Source organism: Dermacentor silvarum, chromosome 1 (assembly GCF_013339745.2).
Source record: "Dermacentor silvarum isolate Dsil-2018 chromosome 1, BIME_Dsil_1.4, whole genome shotgun sequence".
NCBI lineage: Eukaryota > Metazoa > Arthropoda > Arachnida > Ixodida > Ixodidae > Dermacentor > Dermacentor silvarum.
This window is the reverse complement of record NC_051154.1, coordinates 383,287,410-383,309,356: the sequence shown is the minus strand read 5'-3', so window position 1 is coordinate 383,309,356 and position 21,947 is coordinate 383,287,410. Positions and strand designations below refer to the sequence as shown.

General features: G+C 45.1%; 1 protein-coding gene across 1 annotated transcript in view; it reads left to right on the top strand.

Annotated features, from left to right (window-relative positions):
• Window positions 1–21,947, top strand: part of LOC119437504 (putative phospholipase B-like 2) — a 97,038-nt gene that overhangs the window by 22,785 nt on the left and 52,306 nt on the right. Inside the window, exon 4 of the mRNA XM_037704513.2 lies at window positions 11,254–11,369. Coding sequence (XP_037560441.1) covers window positions 11,254–11,369 — 116 coding nt within the window. The remainder of the gene's footprint in view (window positions 1–11,253; window positions 11,370–21,947) is intronic.

The following is a 21,947-nucleotide window of genomic DNA, read 5'->3' as shown; positions in this document are numbered from 1 at the left end:
TGCCGATCCGGGCAGCATTGCATGTGTAGCGTGCGTTGGAAAATTTGGCCCGACTATTACTAACTGAATGAACAAGCGTGGTGTGAGCGCGCACAAACAAACATGAATAGATCACACTGAATGACTGCAGACAACGACTGTCAAAACGCTGGCAGCAAGCGCATACGCCGCAGCGGGCGAAGGTGCGTGCGGTCTATCGCTTCAACGGAAACCGAGCGGCGAATGCACAGCGCATAAAGGTCAGAGCCGTGTGGAGATAAGAGACAGTGCGGGCGAGCGAGGAGCGCGGTTGTTGGCAGAGTAGAAGTGCGCCCCCCCCCCGCCCCCTGCTCCCTCCGGCGCTGGCTTCCCGCTTCCTTGCTTGCGCGTGGGAGATTGAGTGCGTCCGCTCTCCGTGATAGCGCGCGTCCCCGCACGTTTCCGCTCGGGCATACGGCGCGCGGCGAAGATTTTATCTATACGGATCGGAACCTCACGGCGACGGCGACGCCGACGGCAGAAATACGGTTGAAGTGTCCATATACTTGCTATCGCAATAATAGAAACGCGCAACGTGCACGACGCGCATGATACGCATACCACGGCCTCACACTTCGGCGCTTCAACAACCCATGACCTCCAAGATTTGCGTGCGCAAAATATCTCGGAGGCTATGAATAACGCATCAACACAAACGAACCTTACCCAAAGTGGCGATACCGTCGTTACATCGGTCACATGACCAAGCTTGTGGCCCCGGCTGCCGGCTCCTGTGTGAAAATGGCGTGTGAATAGTTCCGTAATTGCGCTTGCTTTCTTTTGTCGTGTGCTTCTGCCTGTTTTCAGTTGTGCTGTCCTTTGTCATGCAAGTATTGCAGTGTTTTGTTGTCTTACTTGGCACTGCGTGTGCAGTGATTTGTTTGTATGGTTTTAATTTGAAGAGCGGTTGAGTTTTGCATTGGAGAGCGCCGAGTGGAGGGCACTAATTTGCTCTTCAAGCTGATTCTATTGTCGCTCTGTGAGGCGCCTCTTCATTGATGTTGCAATTAAGGCGTTAAGCTCAGTATTAGGATGGAAGTCAGAAGAAATGTTGCTTTTGTGTGCCTGGAATCGGTTATCGGCCGTCATGAGTGAAACTAGCAAGTTTGGCAGGATACGAACAAAGGCGGGAATTGCTGTCTCTGCGCACTTTGCCTATATCCTCTAGACAGCCGTGATGGTGGTATTTCAGTCTCCCGTTTCGCAAGAATGTTGCAGACAAGAGAACTGCCATACAGGCTCTTTGTTAATGATTGATTACGAGTACGGCAGCGCAAGAGATGAGGTCAAGTGCCCGACCTATTTCCTGGTCTTGTGCTACAGCGCACCCATAGAATATTGCGTGTGCCATACCGTTCTGTTATCGTTTGCCATTCAGGTTCTCGATTGTATATTGGCCCGCTTGATCTCACGTGATTGGTATTTCAATGTCTTTGGGGAAACTCTGTGTCCAATGTGAGACGGGCAGACAGACAGACAACGAACTTTATTTGATCCTGAGGAGCTACTGTCAGTACCCCCTAATGGGCAAATTCGATTTTATTTGGCACCTCGGCTTGGTTGCGATATATTGCGCTGCTTATTTTAGCTTTCTTCTTGTTATAGTTATTCTAGCTCGCGAGTGGATACTGCATACGTGAATCGTGAATCCGCTTGGCGTAAAATATCCTTTTACTCCAGGTAGTCAAGATTATTTGCAGTTTGTGACTGGTGTCGGACTCTACGCTGCGGCGCCATCGAGGCATTTAATTGGCTGCCTGCCGAGTTCGTGCGCGTGCCAGTGTACGCACGATGCTTGAGAAGTACCCGCGCGGTTCTTTCGATTTGCGTGCTCTTCGTGCACTTCGCGCAACAGGGCATGTCGCGGTTCTTGGTCCCTGTGCAACAAATTTTGCTAGCGTGCGTCAGACAGAGCAGAGGAACCTCTATTTAGGCACGTCAGTGCACTAAGTAAGTTGAAGGGTAAAAGTACATAGCATTTGCTGCTTAGAGTCCACATGATTGATTATTGACAATCACAATTTTGATTATTGGGTTTAGGACTAGGACACTTTGCATATGTTGTACATATCTGTATGTTTTCTACCTGAAGAAACCATATCACCTTCGTTTTACCTTTTTATAACCTGTTCCATAATTCTTTGATGTATATTGACGTTTTATACGCCAAGTGCGCCAGCATAGATACCGGTGGTTGTTCCTGGGAAATGCAGTAAACATTATCACCTTTCCACGTGCCTGTTTGCATACCCAACACACCGCAGTGCGTAGACTACAAAGCCTTCATCAAACTGATTTTCTTGATCTTGAAAATTTTCACAAGCCGGTGTCATTGTTTTGTTCGGATCTTGGCATTATTCTTTTTTCCCACATTTTTACGTCCTTTTCTGCTTTGTTTTGTCGTGAACATACACTAATTTTTTATAAGCTTAAACCCTTCTTTTCATAATCGTCCTTTTATATTTATTTTTGTTTTCTCTAATTATGTCCTATTGTTCATTTTCTTTGCTCATCTTTTCGCTCTTTTTTTGTGTACGCTCTCTTGGTAGTTGCTTTTTTTCATTTTTTTAATATTCCTCTGCGACAACATCCCGACCTTCGGGTCTTGCGTGGGCGCGTGAGATCAACAATTGATTATTCTTTTTCTGTGTGGCTTTGTGGTATGTAGGTATGCATTCTGTTATTATAAAACAATATTATGTGAAAAACTATCGCAGAGGCCAGTTTTGGCCAGCATCTCCAGACAATAATCTATTGATGAAGCTCGTTTTTTGAAACATCGTTTGGTGGGGGCTTTCTAAATTAGCTAGCTGCACACTGTGAATTCCAATGCCAGTACAATATTTCCCTCTTCCATTCATAAATATTAGGACGCGATTTTCACATCTGCCTCGAGTGGTTCAGGAGAAAAAAAATAGTATAAAAAAATAAAACGAAAGTATACGTCTATGCACACCAGCCAGTTACACTCGTTATTTTACCCTCGTCAGTTATCCGGGTTATCAATCTTTACAAAAAACTGTAAAATACGTCGATTGGAAGGATCGTCAACATAAAGAACTCGATAAAGAGACCTGGTGACAGTAGCCACGAGTACTCCACAATCAACCAGACGCACGCGACGCGTTGAAAGAATATGCGCACTCTTAGGTCTCGAGTGGTGCCTGTGCAAGGGCACCTCGATAATTCGAGAAACCTGAAAAAGGAACAACTACTCTTTGCAACAGCAACTTTATTTTCTAGAGTAATAAAGCGCGCGACACGCTGCGTCGGCCAGACAACTTGCCGGCGAGATTCGGAAACAGGATAGAGCCCATGTGAACTAGGGGTGGCCGGCACACGGTAGGCATGGCTTTGGGTACAGAACGAAAAAGAACACAGCTTCATTTTTGTTGTTGGTGAGTACTGTTTTCATAACACGTCCCCGGTTAACTTCCACCAATACGTTGGTTGCCAAGCATGATTATCTTTGAACACATTTGAAGAGAATTTGAATATGCGTGAACGAAGAAATAGTTGACTTCGTCCATTGGCACTAGTTAACGTGACTCTAATATGCACCTTTCGTTCATATCGCGGTTTGATCATGGGGCCCGAGTTCGTCGCCGTGCATTCATTGGACACAAGCTCTTCTGCACATACACGTGACGAAGCTGATGGCGTCAAGTCCTTTCTGTTTAAGCTGATAATTCAAAGCGGACGCTTGTCTGCAACCGCAGAGGCTGAGTCCACGGAGTCACCGCGGCTGCAGATGCACTTCGGATTCGCTTCCGAAAGTTAGTTTTGGAGCCGAATACAGCAAAAGTTGTAGCCCCTTGACCTTGAGTCATCTGGCATCGCAGCAATCGCTGATGGAACACGTCAGAGTATCACTAATTTGCAATGATCTAGCGTTCTAAGCTGCCGCTGGGAGAAACGGCGATCCGCATATACCAGTGCGAGGAGAGCGGCGCGGCCCGATGGTTCGAGGCTACGTTCCTCCTCGCCTATAAGATGGTCTATACCCAGGTAACGTTTTCGTGGGAGAAAAAGGTGCTAACTATATATATACATTTATATATATATATATATATATATATATATATATATATATATATATATATATATATATGCTAACAATGTATTCACTCAAATTCAAGCCTGAATATTTCTTTATTTCTTTATTTATTAGTACTTCAAAGGTTCTGTATGTGGAGTATTACATGAGCGATGGGCATTTACTTCAGTGAAGTACGGGCTGTAGGGCAGCCTTGACACAGTGTAGATCGGAGTGGAGCACGGTGTCCGTGGAAAGGTCATTCTTGTCTCGGACAATCTTCAGGAAAAAGGAATGAAGATGCGCGGTAGCCTGAGCAGACGCGGGGTACTCTTTTTTTCTGACTTATCTGGCGCAATAGATGGTGCGCTTGAACAATGGCTGAAGTACTAGGAGAATAATGACAAACTTTTTCATCAAGACGCAGTCTGAAAACACAACGTATCCCATCTAAGTTAGTAATTCTTGCTTTCAATTTTAGTTCAGTGATAGTTCTGTGATATTTACACGTGTACTTGTTTATCTTTGACCGGTGACCGCTTTTCACTGGCTAACAAATGTTAAACGTTATCGCTAGGCGCAGGACGCGCCTGCAGTATCGGAAGTTTTCCGAACGTTATCGATGCTTCAATCCGTTGTCTGTTGTCACCGACGCTTATGTAATATAATTGTATGTGTGACGCGAATTGTCTAGTACATTATGGAATATACGCGGGCACCAGCGATTACTCGGGAACCTTGGATGACTCATGTATAAAAGCCGACGCGTTTCGCCGCTGATGAGATTTCGACGATCGCCGACTGTGTTCAACGCTATCGTTGTGCTTCGAGTTCAACTTGCTTTTGTGGACACAGGTTCGCGCAATAAAAACTCCGTTTCGTCATTCACAGTTTTGCGACTATTTTCTTCACCGTCACTACTACGTGACATCTGGTGGAGGTGCTAGTGCGTTCATGCACCGAACGGCCCCGCAAAGCCACGATCCAAGCACGAAACCAGAGGACGACACGAACGTCGCCAAGGACCAGCGAGCTAGCCGTAAGCAGCAAGGACTTTTGCCGGAGTACGGACTTCTTTCCGAGAAGACCACAGCGATCAAGGCCAATTCAACGACCCCAATGGCAGCCCCAGCTGACTGCACCCATCCTGCTGCAACAACCTCGGGAGCCACTGACCTTCCATGAATCATCGGCTGAAGACCCTGAAACCTGGCTGAAGACATACGAGAGGACCGCGACGTTCAACAAATGGATCGACGACAAGCTGCGCCATGCATATTTTTCGTTGGATGACGCTGCTCGGACCTGGTTTGAGAACAGAGAGACCGCCCTGGTGACGTGGGACCTATTTCGTAAGAACTTCATGAGGACCTTCACGAGTGTCGTACGAAAGGAAAGGGCCGAAGTTCTTTTAGAAACCAGAGTGCAACTGCCGAACGAGAACATCGAGATCTTCACGGAGGCGATGACTCGCCTCTTCCGCCACGCCGACCCCGATATGTGTGAAGAAGAGGAAGTTCGGTTATTGATGCGGGGTGTCAAAGAGCAACTATTTGCCGGATTTATACGTAACCCGCCCACGAATGTCGCAGAATTTGTTTCGGAGTCCACAACGATCGAGCAGACGCTTGAAATGCGCGCCAGGCAATACAACCGCCGTGCGCTGACAATCTACGCCGAAGCTCAAGCGCTAGGCGCCGACGACCTGCGAGAGACGATCAGATCGGTCGTACGGGAAGAGCTGCAGAAGAATAATCATAATAAATTAAATGATCTGGGTGATTTTGAACTGCTTCTAGGGTGTGAAGAAAGACAGATTTATTTATTTATTTATTTATTTATTTATTTATTTATTTATTTATTTATTTATTTATTTATTTATTTATTTATTTATTAGTACCTCAAATACCCCTTTCGGGGTTTTACATGAGGGGTGGGCATATCCAGTAGGTTACATTTTCGATAAATGCCTTGAACGATGAATGATTGGATTGGTGCACCGCTTCGGCAGGTAGATGATCCTAGTCTTTCGCTGTCTGTACGAAGAAAGAGTTAAGATGAGCGGCGGTGCGAGCTGTGGGGGGGGGGGGGGGGATAAACAGCCTTTGAATGGCTATGACGGGATGAAGTTCGATGCGCAGGTATGAAGTCGGTCTAGTGAGGCAACGAGTGAGAAAACTTGTAAAACAGACATAGCCTCGCTGTTTTGCGGCGGTGCACGAGGGTTGGAAGGTTCAGAGATGCCTTAAGTTTAGTGACGCTAGTGTGGTAAGAGTAGTCGGAGTGAATGAACGTTGCTGCGCGATTCTGTATAGATTCTAGTGCTGTTGCCAGGTTAGATTGGTATGGGTCCCACACTGAGCATGCGTATTCAAGTTTGGGTCGAACAAATGTTAAATATGCTAGTAGTTTTACTCAAGGGGGAACAAGACGAAGATTACGGCGCAGGTAACATAGAACACGATTGGCATCATTGCTAATGTTGCTAATGTGTGAAGACCAACCGAGGTTACTGGACAGGTTAACACCTAAGTACTTATAAGAAGTGACGGCACATATTTCAGCACCAGCGATAATGTATTTGGCTGCAATCAATTATTGGCGGCGGTGGAAAGTAAGTAGCGACGTTTTCTTGACGTTGAGAGACATTAGCCAGTTATTACACCATGTTTCAACGATGTTAAGGCCGGACTGGAGTGAACGAGAATCAGCGTCGTTAGTAATAGGACGATATATTACGCAATCATCAGCGAACAAACGAATTTTCGAAGAACAACCTTTCGGTAAGTCGTTAATGTATATTAAGAAGAGTAGTGGTCCTAGGACAGTGCCTTGCGGCACACCGGAGATAACGGGTGATAGATTAGACGAGCATTGGTTAGCGAAAACGAACTGTTGACAGTTAGTCAGAAAGTTGCGTAGCCATTGGAGAACAAGAGGGTTGAGATTTAGACTCGATAGCTTTAGGAAGAGTCGTTCATGAGGAACCTTGTCGAATGCCTTTTGGAAATCTAGAAAGAGGGCATCTACAGCTACGTTTTGATCAAGATGTAAGCTTATGTCATTAACGAACAGAGCTAGTTGAGTCTCGCAGGACATGCCTTTCTGAAAGCCGTGTTGATTAGGATTTAAAAAATTAGTGGATGTTAGGAACTTTACAGTATGAGAGTAGATTATATGCTCCATTAGTTTGGAACAAACACTGGTGAGGGAAATTGGACGGTAATTGTGGCACGATGACGATGGTCCTTTTTTGGCACTGAATTATCTTACCTATTTTCCAGTTCTGCGGCACCTCTCCAGATGATAATGATTGCTGAAAGATGTGACACAAAATTACACTAGAGATGTGCGCAGTGTTCTTAAGCATTTTGAAATTGATTCCATCGATGCCGGCCGACGATGTTAATTTGAGGGATTCTATTAGCTTGGTCATGCCGTATGCGTCAAATGTTGTCTGGCATGGTTGGGTGATTGAGGCAAGGACAGTCTGGGAGGTCAGTGTTGGGCTCAGAAGTGAAAATGGAAGAGAAGACAGAGTTTAGTATTTCACATGCTTTATGGTCAGGAACACGGTTATTGTCGTCATCATACAATCATAATGGCTTATAGTTATTTGGGTTAATGTATTTCCAGAATTGTTTGGGATTATTTTGAAGCATGCTAGGGAGCGTTGATGAGAAAAAGGATCGTTTCGCTGTTGCGGCCAAAGAATTAAACGCCTTTTCACTGGCGTGATATTTTTCCCAAGCAGGAGCGGTGTTAGAATGTTTGGCTTTGCGAAATAGTCTTTTCTTTTTATTGTTTAGTCGTTTTAATGAGTTGTTGAACCATGGGGACGAAGGTCGCTCGGTTAAGGTGATAGTTAGTATGTACGTCTCAGCCAGTTCGAGCATTATATTTTTTAAAGGCGTCCAGTTGGTGTCAGCTGTGCGCTTCGGGAAATCTATAATATACCAGCTGTAAAACTCGGTTAGTTCATTGTTAATACGGACGTAATCACCTTTATCGTAAAGTGTTATTTTTTTCTTTCTTTTGTACTCTGAGGTAGTTGGCAAGATAATTCTTCATGCAGAACTTAATGATCGCTTAATTCTGGTAAATGTGTTATGGAAGGAACACTGTCTGGATGGGATGTTAAGATAAGGTCAAGTATTTTAGAGCACTGTTCGTTTTTTCGCGTTGGGGTAGATACTAGCTGCGTCAAACCAAAGGTGAGGCATGTGTTAAGGAAATTGCTTTCGGGGTTATTTTTCGACAGAGTTATGGCTGGTTCAGACCATGTTATACCGGGAAGGTTAAAGTCACCTAAGAGGAGTACCTGCGCATGACTGAATGACGTCGTAACAGATTGTAGTGCCTCGTGGAAGTGAATATTGAAGGATGCAACTGCGTGGGGGGGTCGATAGCATACACCGATAAGAATTGGTATGAAGAACTGCACAAAATGAATAAAATTTCTAGAGGTGAAGTGACATCAACAGCCGAGCAACATAGGCTGCGATGGGCAGCTACCAGGACACCTCCTCCGCGTTTGCCTATACGATCCCGCCTGAAAATATCAAAATCTTGGAGGAATAAGTTAAGTTCTGTGTTATCCACGGTTGAATTCAGCCATTTTTCTGTTAGTACTAGAAGCTTACAATCTGAAGAATCAATGAGGCTACGAAGTGTTTCGCGCTGGGGCAGCAAGCTTCTTATGTTAGTATAAATAAATGATACAGGGATGCTATTTGGCTTTGCAGTAGTGCGCGATGGTAGCTATGAAGTTGATACGACTCTGTTTGTAGCGTTATCGTACTTGTAAGCTCTGTTTTCCATGATTAGTTTATCATACCGAAGTTTAAAAGGTTTCTGCTGGGACTTGCCGAACTCGATTAGTTGTTTACGTGCATGCCGAGTGTTAGATGAGTAGTCTTCTGATATGCTATGGTTGGACCCTCCTAGTTGTTTAGCATTTGAAAGAATATTTTGTTTCACTTTGAAATGTGCTACCTTGACAATTATAGGTCTATTTCTATTAGTGTTGTACTTGCCAATTCTTTGAGCACGCTCGACATCTAAGGGGCCCAACTTGATATTTAGTTTAGAATTGCAAAGTTCCGCAATCTTGCTTTCCGATTCTTGCCATGTTTCCCGCTTACTGTCAGCTACGCCAAAAAACATAAGGTTAGACCGACGGGCCCGATCTTCTGAATCGTTAAGTCGCGATGATATGTCGGAAATGGTTTTAGTGTTCTTATCTACAACTGTCTTGACGCAACTAACTTCGGCCTTCAGTGCAGTTATGGAGGAAACATCGTCTTCAATTTTTGTAAGTCGCCTCTTTATGTCGTCAAAAATTTTCTCGTTCTGCGATAGTTTGGCTCGGATTGATTTTATTTCGTTTAAGAGAGACGCCTGACCTGACCTTATCTCCTCCAATGCTTCAATTATGTCGCAGGATGCCTGCGTCGAACTGGAACGGGTGCTGGTGCCGGGATTCGTTTCTACGTCGCCAGAAAGTGCTAGAAGTTGTAGGATGATAGACGTGCAGTCGTGAACAATGGTAGCGCAGTAGCCTGGGCTTGGCAGCACTAGCAAAGCGGAATAGCGGGAAGGACGCGCATAAATAGTGCAATGACTTGTTACCTGTAAGGCGATAAGGCGCCGGACGTCAGTGAACCGCATTGTCGTAGTGCCACTAAGCCCACTGATGAGCTCGAGGGGGTGACGTGTTTTATGCGTGAAGGTTGATGTCTGTGCCGATGCGTCGGCTGACACACAGCAGCATGAAGACGATAAATGTGGTAATTTCCAGTCAAGGGTGGTGCAGCGCAGCAGTCGTCGCTTGTTTCGGTTTCGGGGCACTGGTGGGTAGGCGAAGTTGGTCCAGCTGTATCGCTAGCGCGTTGAAGGTAGGGCGAGCCTACCCCTCCAGCGACGGCGTACGGCAGGCTGTAGACGTGAGGCGGTATGTAGTGGTGGTCAGGGTTGGTATTTCCTGGCACACGATTCAGCAGGCTCAGCCAGGCAGGTGTATCCCGTAAGCCAACACACCGTAAAGCGGGCGTGCCCGTAGACTTCGTGGTGGCTCCAGGAGAACAGCAGGTGCCAACGGGAAAGCAGAAAACTGTGAGCACCTGGCGGAGAAACTCGTCGCTTGAACGTAGCCCTTGCGTACGTTTGGTAACCTCAGGTGCGAGCTCCGCGGTAACAGCAGAGGCACGAAGGTTGTTGAAGGCGACGCTTCTCCGACGCTTGCCCGACGCCGACGCTTGCCCACTTCCCGTGAGAACTTTTCACTGCGCTCTCTTACTCACGATGTAACATATCTCCGAAACACCGCACTTCGCAAGCGTAACTTCGCGCCACCCGATTGGTGGAAGTCCTAAGATTGGTGCAAGTCCTAAAGTAAACATGCGTGTTCCAACTTGGACCTGATGAACATTAGTAAGGTTAGTCATTCATCGCCAAACTGATCCTCTAGGCGCACTTTCTAGGGAATGTGTAAGCTTTCTCTACTTGTTCACCTGAGTATTGCAATGGCACAGTTATCCAGGAGAGTTGTTACTTATGTTATTTAGTGAATTTATCTAAGCAATCCCATCACTCGCGGTCATCACGTCCATCGAGACGTGCACCGCAGCTAGTGATGTGTTACGAACAAAACGTTCTCCTAATCTCTGTCGCCCTGACATTCTCGCTTAAAGCCGCAGGGATACACCTCATGGTGTAAAAGAAGAGCGGTCTTTCACAGAAACAGGTTGATAAAAACGTGGATGAAGCTTCATGTGTTAAAAAAATTAAATTATGGGGTTTACGTGCCAAACCCACGATCTGATTATGAGGCACGCTGTAGTGGGGGGACTCAGGGAATTTGGACCACCTGGGGCTCTTTAACGTGCACCTAAATCTAAGTACACGGGTGTTTTCGACCCCATCGAAATGCGGCCGCCGTGGCCGGGATTCAATCCCGCGACCTCGTGCTCAGCAGCCCAACACCATAGCCACTGAGCAACCACGGTGGGTACGCTTCATGTGTGAGCACGCACTAATGACTGTTGCCGGTGTAGCTCTGTCCTATTTGCATAACCAGAAAAAGTAACAATATTTTACGAGTAAATAGTCATTTCAACCCTGATTGATCATGTGCTTCTCAGAGGTAAGTTGCCTTATCACGCAGGCTTCATGACAGCCACAAATTACTACCGCCGCAGGTTGACATGGTTCTGACACAGCTGTACGCCATTAGCACCGGCATCAACGCTAAGAAGACGAAGCAGCGCTTCTTCTCAGTGCAAGACCTCAACAGCGTCGGTGCCAGCATGGTGTTGTAAGTCAATGTTCCTGTTGCACCCAGAGAGATAGAAAAAAAGAGAGTTAGAAAAATGCAGTAACTTCTTAGTTTTCTCGTGCTTTCTATTGTTTACTAGCTTTAAACAAACATTATAGTAGCGCGAGGAGCAAACAATCAATGTGCTGGTTCAGTTGGTAAGCCCAACTACGCGAATAAATCTGAGATTCATTCAACCTGAAGTGTTACTGTTTAGACGTCCTAGTCTTTCGGGTGATGACCAGCTTACAGACCGGTGCTTACAGACAGCCTTAACGCGCTATAGCCAACAGTTAAAAAAACACAGCACACAACATGCCATACTTGTGCAATAAAGAGAGACAGCCCTTTATTGAAGAGAAGGGTGTGAGACACTTATGCGCCTACTGTTCCAATTAGTGTTCTTGAGATGACAGCTAAAGAAACAGTTGAGGGATACCCGGCACTCACACGGTCCCGTAAAGTTGTGACCTTGTTGTACTCGTTCTTGCCGTGATGCCTTACGCTGCTGTAGTTTGTGTATTCATGGTTGATTCCGTGATCGCCTGATAAAACAACTACGCATACCAGCACTTATCCTACTAGAGGGCTAGCGAAGCGGATCCTTGTTTGTGCAACAAGCTTACACACCAGGTAATTTCATTTTAGCGTTTTAACCTTGCCATTACTAGCTGCACTTTACTAAAAGCAAACCAACGTGTTTGACAGGGGGCTACTAATTTAATGTTAATCGGTGTTCGATTTTCTTTAACTGCTTGAATGGAATGAAAAGCGCAGGTATGATGACAGCGCTATGTAGGCCATATTATTTTCTCCGCCTTCTTAGTGCTTCTGCACTTCCACATGAAATCCACCTATACAGGCCAGCCTGGTCCTAGCAACAGCCTCAAAGGCAAAACATACATTTTGCCACCGCGCAAGAAAAGTTGGCTGCCTAAAATTTCAATAATTAACGCGATTAATAAGCACGCGGCATTGGAGGGCTAAACTTAATTAGCGTTTGCACTTTAGACGTATTTCAACTTGCTCGTGTTTGCACGTTAAGCGGCGAATGTGGTCTTCCACCCTATTCATCATTTTTTGTCTTAACTGTACAATTTATTTTACAATATCAGGCTGCGCCAAATCGGCGAAATATTTTCGCAGGCTAATACTGGGATTGGGGTACCGTTATTTCTTAGTCCTAATAGAAATTTGTATTCCTCTCTTCGTACGTAGTCAACATTATTCTTTGTATCGCATCGCTAGTCTTTAGGAGATAGAGTTTGCTTCCCAGAATACTGCCAAGTATTTTTTTAAAAAGTTACCGACGATTACTATACTCCCTAATGCGAAATTGTACTGGCTGGCGCGGACAATCTCTCTCGTGCGGCACGTTGCAAACGGAGCGAAGTGTGGTACGACTGCCTCGCTAATCGGGAGATCGCGAGAGGAAGTCTGTGAGTGACGCGTGGGCGCGATTCACAGCAACAGCCGCAGACAGACATCACAGACATGCGCGCTGCTCTGGAGCCATCTCATAGATATCGTCACCGCACTATGCTTTTGTAGCGTTAGCTACACTGGCCTAGCCAAGCCCGTTTCGCGCGGCACGACAAGCGCCGTGCTGCGCATGCGCAAGGATCAGTGATGTCACACGGCTTGCGCACCGGAGCCACCGGAGCCAGCACCTCTCGCGCACTCCGCCGCCGCCGCGCGCGACTCACCGCCGCCGGTCTGCGCATTCCAGAGGCGTGACGTCGTAGCCGTGGTAGACGCACTGGCGCCGGCGCGCGCTCGCTGTGCAGTCGCCGTCTGACACTGCGCTGGAGCCGCTGCGCTTCTGACTGGCGTTTGCCAGTGTGGTATAGCCATGGAGAAGGAGAGCGCAAATGCTGCTCAACAGCGCAGAAGAACGGAGAAGCTTGACTCATCGGATCCCGAAGTAGTTGCCTGGCAATTAGCGGATGAGCGTAGGAGGAATGAACGCTACGTATATCCTGGCATAGCCGAGCTAAGCCACTGCAACTTTTTTTTCCTCACGTTTTCACCATACCCTCCTCTTCTGCTTTCCGCCTGATGGTTCTGGTGCACTCTCCTCCTTCACTTTCCTCCTTCCGTCTTTCATCCTTGGCTAGCTGGTTCGCTCGGTTACGCCGGCGTTGGCCGCAAAAACGGTCGTCTAAAGGCTGTTTCACATGGCGCGATTGGGGCGAAAAAAATTGTTCTGCCGTGCGCGTCGCAGAGCGATTTTCGCTAAGAGCTTTCACATGCGTCTGCGACAGCGCGATTTCCGTCGCAGCGACGCCGAAGGTCGCCCCCTGCTCACGAATCGTCCAAGCCTGCATCGCTAAGTAAAAACAACGTAGAAACTAGCCATATATTCAAATTTTCTTATTAATTTTTGAAAATAGAATGAGTACACTATTTTTTTAATGTTTAAACGCGTTGAAATTTTATGATCGCTTAGTCTGCAACCGCGGAGAATGAAACGATGCACACACCGCAAGTATAAGCGTGCGGCTAGTGCGGCGTCGTTGGAGTGGTTTCGTTTAGTACGCTGTTGTTGCGGTAATATATCGAAGCCACAACTCTTCTCCTGGAGGAGTACATGCTTCTGCAGAAGAAGCGACCATTGAGTTTGCAACCAGACAGAATTTGTAGCGATAAAGAGGTTCACAACGGTGACGATCAAGTGGGTACGTGCCGTATGTTGAAGGCGGCGTCCGCTCCTGACTTGGATAGCGTGCAGCTTCTAATTTTGAATGAATTGTGTGAGCTCGAGAAAACAAAAATTGTTCATGAAGCTCCTGAGCCACAAGCGCTGTTGGGTACGCTCTGTTAAAACATCATTGAAACTAGTGCGCGACATTGCTCCGCTGAGCTTTCAACACGCGGTAAAACATGAAAGCGCCCATTTTGACGGCACTTGCTGTTACGTCACATTGCTCCGCCCATATCGCGCTGATCGCTGCGACTCAGCGACGGAAATGCCAACATGTTGGAATTAGAGCACTGCACGGGCCCGGGCCGGGCCGGGCCGTCCGAAGCGTTTGTCGGCGGGCTCGGGCCGGGCTCGGGCTTGAGGCAGCAGGCTCGGGCCGGACTCGGGCTTGAAGCCACGGGCCCGGGCCAGACTCGGGCCTGCTCATTGAAGGGCCTAAGTAGGCCTTCGAGCAGAGGCGACCGTAATGCATTGCATGGTTCAGTGCATTCTGTGCCAAGCTGAAGTGACACGTGCAAGATGACTGTCATCATCATCATCAGCCTATATTTATGTCCACTGCAGGGCGAAGGCCTCTCCCTGCGATCTCCAATTAACCCGTTTGTTCTCACATCCACACCGCTCTCTTGACTGTATATCTTATCACATGACTATATCTTATAAAAAAATAGTAAAACAGATGAAGTTTTCATTTTTAACAGCAGAGCTGTTTCAGCCTGGCCTAATGTGTCCGCTGAATCCAAAAATGTGGGCCGATCCTGGCAGCAGTGCAGAAAGGGTCCAAGCGCAATGGCACATACACCTGTGAACTAGCGAAGTTGAGCCTGGATAAGTCTAGCGAAGAATGGTGGGGACTAATTGCCTATCGATAGGCAATTGATAGCCAATCAATAGCTAGTCGATAATCGATCAATAATCAATAAATTCCCGAAAATGCTGGGGATGACTTGGTAGTGCTTAACCTAGCCCAAATACGTCGCCAATACCTTACGATAGCCAATCGACAGCCAATCAATAGCTAATCGATAATGGATCAATAATAAATAAATTCGGATAACTTGGTAGTGCTTAGCCTATCCCAAATACGTGGCCAATATTTTGCAATAGACAATCGATAGCCAATCAATAGCTAATCGATAATCAATTTAATCAATAATAAATAAATTCCGGGAAATGCTGGGGATGACTTGGTAGTGCTTAGTCTAGCCCAAAAGCCAGGACTAGCTAGGTGCCCATCATCTCCGCTGTTTGTTTAGCATTGCGCTGCCAGTGCAAGCTACGCAATTTTTTTTTTTTGTTTATTTTCCGCAAAAACGAACATTGTTTGCGCCTAAGGAAAAATAAATTGTACAAAGAACCACTCCTGAAACCATTTCCATGTTACCGCTTTTGCGATCGCACTATTACCAGTGTCGATACTATGGCATTATTTTAGCGGTAAGGCCAGTTACTTTTGTGCTTCAATGCATAAAACAGCGTTTTCCTCAAAAAGTTAACTAGAATGCCCATGCATTTCGTCGGACACTTTGAAAATTAATATCTCGAAACTGGTTCAGTCCTGAGAATTCGTTCCAAGTGGATACGCCTTGCGAACTCAGCGGCTATAATTCGTAGATTGAAAGATGTACCGTAACATAATTAATAAAAAAGTTAATTGGCTAAATATCTTAAATATTCAATTAGATCCGCCGTGGTTGCTCAGTGGCTATGGTGTTTGGCTGATGAGCACAAGGTCGCGGGATCTAATCCTGGCCACGGCGGCCGCATTTCGATGGGGGCGAAATGCGAAAACACCCGTGTACTTAGATTAAGGTGCACGTTAAAGAACCCCAGGTGGTCTAAATTTCTGGAGTCCCCCACTACGGCGTGCCTCATAATCAGATCGTGGTTTTGGCACGTAAAACCCCATAATTTTTAATTAAGAATTAGCTTGGAACTACATAAAACAATTAGCCTCCTTAGAGCGTCGTTCCATTAATGCGAACACAAGAAATCCTGAGATATGGTCAATTCCATACTTCAGAACACTCTATTAGCATCAGTCGTTGATACATTACCTACCATTCACTTTCAACAGATACAAAAATGGCGGTAATTTCAGTAAGAAAGAACTAAGCTGACACTTTGGTCGTTTGTAATGTATCTGATGTGAATATTATTCTGCCTTTGTGTATGGTTCAGAGTATATAATGTAAATCCTGTTTCGTTTTCTTAGCAAATGTTCATCTTGTAAAATTCAGTCTCATGCTATGTTGTATAGCTGGTGTTGCGTTGTTTTGTATAGCTAGTATTGTTATTGTAGTGTTGTTTAAAATGCATTCTGTTAAAACTTTTTCAATTATGTTAACTCGCCGTGACGCAAATATTCTTTGTCTTTCCGTTCATAGCTATTTCGTCATGAGGAATTCCAGCGATATCTGGAAATATATGTGAATTATTGCGCATGTGTACACACTGTTTGCTGTACTATTGCCTTGCCCGGTCTTATGGGTCACGTCAAGCTACATATGTAGGTTTTAGTCCAAAATGACCGTCAAGCATGTAAACTGGACAATAAATTGATTTGATTTGATTGATTTCGTCGGACACTTTGAAAATTATTATCTCGAAACAGGTTTAGTCCTGAGAATTCGTTCCAAGTGGATACGCGTTGCGAACTCGGCGGCTATAATTCGTAGATTGAAAGATGTGCCATAAAATAATTAATTAAAACGTTAATTAGCGTAATTATGGTAATTCTTCAATTAGGCGTTTTGATTTCTCGTGGAAGTAATGGCCGCCTCATCGAGTAGTTTAGATCAAGGATTATAACTGCGCTATCTGCCACAGGCAATGTTTAAACATTTGATGCAACTAAAATGAAACGCCCTGTATATTTGCATGCTAAATGACATCATAGAACCATATCGTACAAATCAAGGTAAGTGCATGCGCACCACCAGAAAAATAGTAGCACAGACAATGGGCCGGATTACTGATGTTCCCGTGGGAGAAACAAAGATTTCGGCCTTTTATTGCTTATATACTGCAGCTGATTAAAGCTCGAGAAGGTGAGGCTGACGGATACGGTACAATCTGAAAGTAAAAAAAAAGAATTTTTTTCTTACAGCCGGGCCTGGTCATGCACACGCGGGCCCTAGCTAAGCTTAGTAATAAACGCCCGGGCCCGGGTCGGGCCCGGGTTGGTCTCGGTCATGTACACCCGGGCCCGGGCCGGGCTCAGGCCGAAAAATCAGGTCCGTGCAGTGCTCTAGTTGGAATCCCGTCACGGAGAGCCCGCGACGTCGCGGCGGTCGCTGAGCGACGGAATTCGCTGTGTGAAAATCGCTACATGTGAAACGGTCTTAAGAGCTATGCTTTAAAAGGTGATACAAAAATTGCGCAGTGGACTTTGAGAGGTGCCGTGTGGTTTATGACTACTTATTAATGTTAACCTCGTGGTATTTCTAAACGTGTCCTGAATTTAAATACGTAGGATCTTTTTCTTTCAGTCGTGTCCTAATGCAGCCGCCAGACATGTCAGCAATCTCATCTTTGATTTGATTTATTGATTTCCATTTACACAAACACACGTACAGGGGAGAGGTAAACAGAGGGGAAAAAAGCCGCACAGACGCGGGTTGAGGTTACCTCACCCCCTTAGGTACCATATGGCTGCATGGGGTAACACATGAAGCACCATATATATTGTATTTATATAGTGTCCATCCAACATTGCAGTTATACAACATATTAAAAACAATGAAATCTTTCCACAAATAATAGCAATGCAAACACACTGCTGCATTGAAATAATTAAATGATAGGCACTTGGTAACAGAGACAAAAAAAGAACATACAGTACAATATAAAACATTCACAAACACGCTCTAAAGAGTTAAAAGCAATAAAGTTTTAAATTCTGACAGCGATAAATCCTGTAAATTGTAGCCTGCTCTATCATATGAATTCAGTAATCTTGGAAGGGTATTACACAGCATTTGACAACCGTAGTTTGTTCTAGAGCGCGGAACCTTCCATACTTCAGGTGTGCGAGTTGAATAACGGTATGAATTGACGGATAGTTTTGCAAGTTCTACAAGTAAGGTATTGTTACGTCTGGTGCGAAAGTAATATTCGTGTAATAGTCTACAGTTATATATGTTATGGGCTTTAGCAATGTTGTATTTCTCAAACAGGCTTTCAGTATGGGCGGGATACGGTACATTAGCGATGACACGTATTATTTTCTTCTGGATACGAAAAAAGTTGTCGCAGTTTCACCTGAAAGGCGAAGCATCAATTGCGATAGCAAATTTTTAGAGAGCTATACGGAGTAATGATATTAGCTTTATCAGCTGTATAAACTTGGACATGCAGCAGCACCAGCAACGCGCAGAACTGTGGTCGACGCCGTCGGCGTTTTGCCCGCGTTCGCTCAAAATGCGTGCGGCGTTGGTGACTGTTGCCGGAGCCTCTGATATAAATAGGCACTTGGTGCCGCAGCTAAACGTCGCCTCCCTTCCCTCCCCCTCCGCCCCTCCCCCACGGCCTCTCGCGCGTCGGAAGAAGGCGCGTTTGCTCTACATATATGGTGATTGTAAAGGAGGAAAGAGACGCCTACTTCTGCAGCCCTTAAGGGAGCACGGCGCAGAACGCGCGTTTGTTCTCCGCCGTGCGTTCACTCCCCGTGAAAGCGCGCGCCCCTCGCACCCTTTCACTCGCACATACAGCGTTCGGCGGCGCGCGGCGACGATTTCATCTCCATTGACGTCATACGGAACCTCACGGCGACGGCGACGCCGACGGCAGAAATCTGCTTTTGAGTGTCCATATAATTGCTATCGTAATAATAATTTACTCAAGTTACACTAAGTCGTGGTGCCCCATACAAAATGCCCATAATGTATGCGAGACACAAATAAAGCATTATAAATTAATAATTTTACACAGACGGGTAAAGTATATCTGTAGCGATTTAAGACACCTGCTATGCGGCTAAGTTTTAGGAGTACAAAGCTTACATGGTCGTCCTATTGCATAGTACTTGTGAAGTGTACCCCTAACACCTTTGCAGAAAGAGCAAGTTCTATATTTGTAGATATATACGCTAATGTTACATCTGAAGGAAGACTCATGCCTTTGAGTATGAAAAGTTACAGCCTTTTTTTTCGCCATATTTACTTTTAAACAGTTCTCTGTGGACCAATAGGATAGACTGCACAAGAAGTCAATTGCCATAGTAATTAAATTGGTGCAAGGACCGGACGAGATGAAAACACTTGTGTCATCTACGTAAATTATAAATTTAGCCTTTTCATAGATGGAATATCGATAGCGTATGAGTTAAAGAGCAACGGACCCAAAATGCTACCCTGTGAGACGCCACAAAATATTTCTTTGGTTGACGATGTTTTATGGCCTACAGAAACAAACTGGCGTCTGTTAATAAGATAAGGATTTTAATAATTGAAGGGAATGCCTCTAATTCCACATTTCTATAGTTTGTAGAATAAAATGTTGTGATTTATATAATCAAACGCCTGTGTAAAGTCGACAAATATGCCTATTGTTAATAGCTTGTGTTCGAAGTTCTGCAATATAAATCCTTCTTGATCGAGAAGAGCTAATTCAGCGGACCTGCTTTTAGGAAAACCATATTGAGCATTTGAAATTATTAAGTACCAGAACACCATAGCCACTTATAACCACTGCGGCGGCTAATAATCAATGCTGCAATTTTCGTACTTCATTATAATCGGACAGAAGTTTTAAATAATTTAGTTAGGTCGGTTTCGCTTCGCAAACCTGAATCGAAAACCACGTTCCTGGCATTCCATGCGTGTTGTCATAGGATAAATTATATAAATTATGATATCGTAAATTATATAATTTTTCATATGTTAATATGATAATTTGGTGTAAACCTGTTATGTCATCCGTTCTTTTATGCGCATGTCTAGGGTTATATGTAATGAAGCGTCGGGAAATTAAATTAGTTGCAAGTGTGCGTTTGTCTGTGTGTTTCTTAGGTCGTGTCTTACTTTGTGCCTCAAACCATTTCTAATTTATTTTCTTTGTATTTTTTCGTTGTGTTGTACCCTTCCTGCAATAAACCCTATTGGGATAAGCAGTATGAAATAAATAAAAAAATATGTACCTTGTTTTAAAGGTGGCACGTTGCAAAGAAGTGCTCGTCTTCCACGCTCTCCACACGCAAATTCAACTCAAGTTCATTTGTATCAGCCATAATCGCAGGTAGCCAAATTATGTACTTACCATATTTTGGACTTCACAAAGAGAGTTAGCGTTAACGAATATGTTGGTGTCGTCATCATACTACGTTAAATCGGTATAATTGCGAATTTTAGTAATGTCATCAGTAGATATTACTAACAGCAATCGCCCCAAAAGCGAGCACTGTAGGACTCCACAATGTTAGTAATGTCATCATTAAGGATTACGAACAGGAATGGTTACAAAACAGAGCTATGTGGGATTTCACATATTAAAGCAACCGTTCAAAGGAGACTTCGTTATATATATATATATATATATATATATATATATATATATAGTCCGTTAAAGGAACTTGTGAGCTTGAAAACATGCAAGCCACCCCGTTTCTGCGACTTCCCTAATCATCTAAAAAGAAGGACTATCCGAAGGGCGCCAGCAGCACGTCGCACGAGAGTGGCACCCCTCGGACTGAAAAGGCGGCGTATGACCTTACACTAAGGCTGGGAGCGTCTTCCCCCCGGCCGAAGTGTGCCGTCTCGCACATTCTTCGACATCTGTAGCCCGGTCCCCATCGGCAAACATCACGCTTTTGGAGCACAGAAATAAAACGTGTTCGCTTACTACGATGTGTTAAACTGCCGTCGAGGATGGGATTGGAACCGAAACAATAGAAGGCATGGCTGGAACGCCCGGAGTTTGCTTCGACGTAACAAAACAGGATGATGATGAGAAGAGGAAAACAGCACCGTGTTTGTTTCTTTTCGTCGTCGTTCTTTCTTTAGCGCTGTTACCTTCTGCTTAAGATATGTATCAGCCAGCGCATTTCCACGCGCTAATGAAATATATATCAAGGCGATCGCCTTTGTTTTTCGTGCGGCGAATGCTAAAGTGTATATGAGAAAGGGGGAGCCCCGACTCCGAGTGAGTGAATTTGGCGTTAAAACCTTCTACTGTGTAACAAAAACAACAGAGCCTTATATGTACAGTTGAGAGCAAATATCTAGAGACCATTGCATTAGCAAAAAAATTAATTTCGTCTAGTGCAGGCGTCCAACGTGAAATTGTCGTGTTAATGCATGACGCCATTCAAACAGACGGACTTGATTGACGCACAGGCAGTACCACTTAATTTCAGCCTTTATGCCTAGTTTGCGAAGATAAAAATTAATACAGAGCCCAGGTAATGTGGGGATCGAACTTATACGAAGCATTTCCCAGGTAGTTGGCCATGGCGTCAACCCTGGGGCGGTTTGCCTCGACCAGCTCTTTGACTGTCTCGATGAGCTCGAGCAGGCATTCATTGTGAACCTCTGACACGCTGAGGGTGAGAAAGAGCGTGGGCTTGCCTAGTCGCTCGATCATTGCGAACACGTTCCTCTTCCTTTTCGCCCAGTAGTACCATAGTAGTACACCATCTTCGAGCTGCTGAAGTAAACCCCCTGAGGAAAGCAAAGTCTGATTTGACGCACTTTTTGACGAAGCTGCGGCCCTCTAAGAGCCTCTTTCTTAGCCTGAAAAGCGGAGGTCAGCGATGCCAGTCGCTGTAATGACGCTTGCTTAGTGAAGTTAGGCGCTGTGTTGTAGTATTCAGACTTCAAGTGCAGCGTGAAAGAGCAGGCCTCGGTGTTTGAATAATTGACCTGGTAAATACTAGA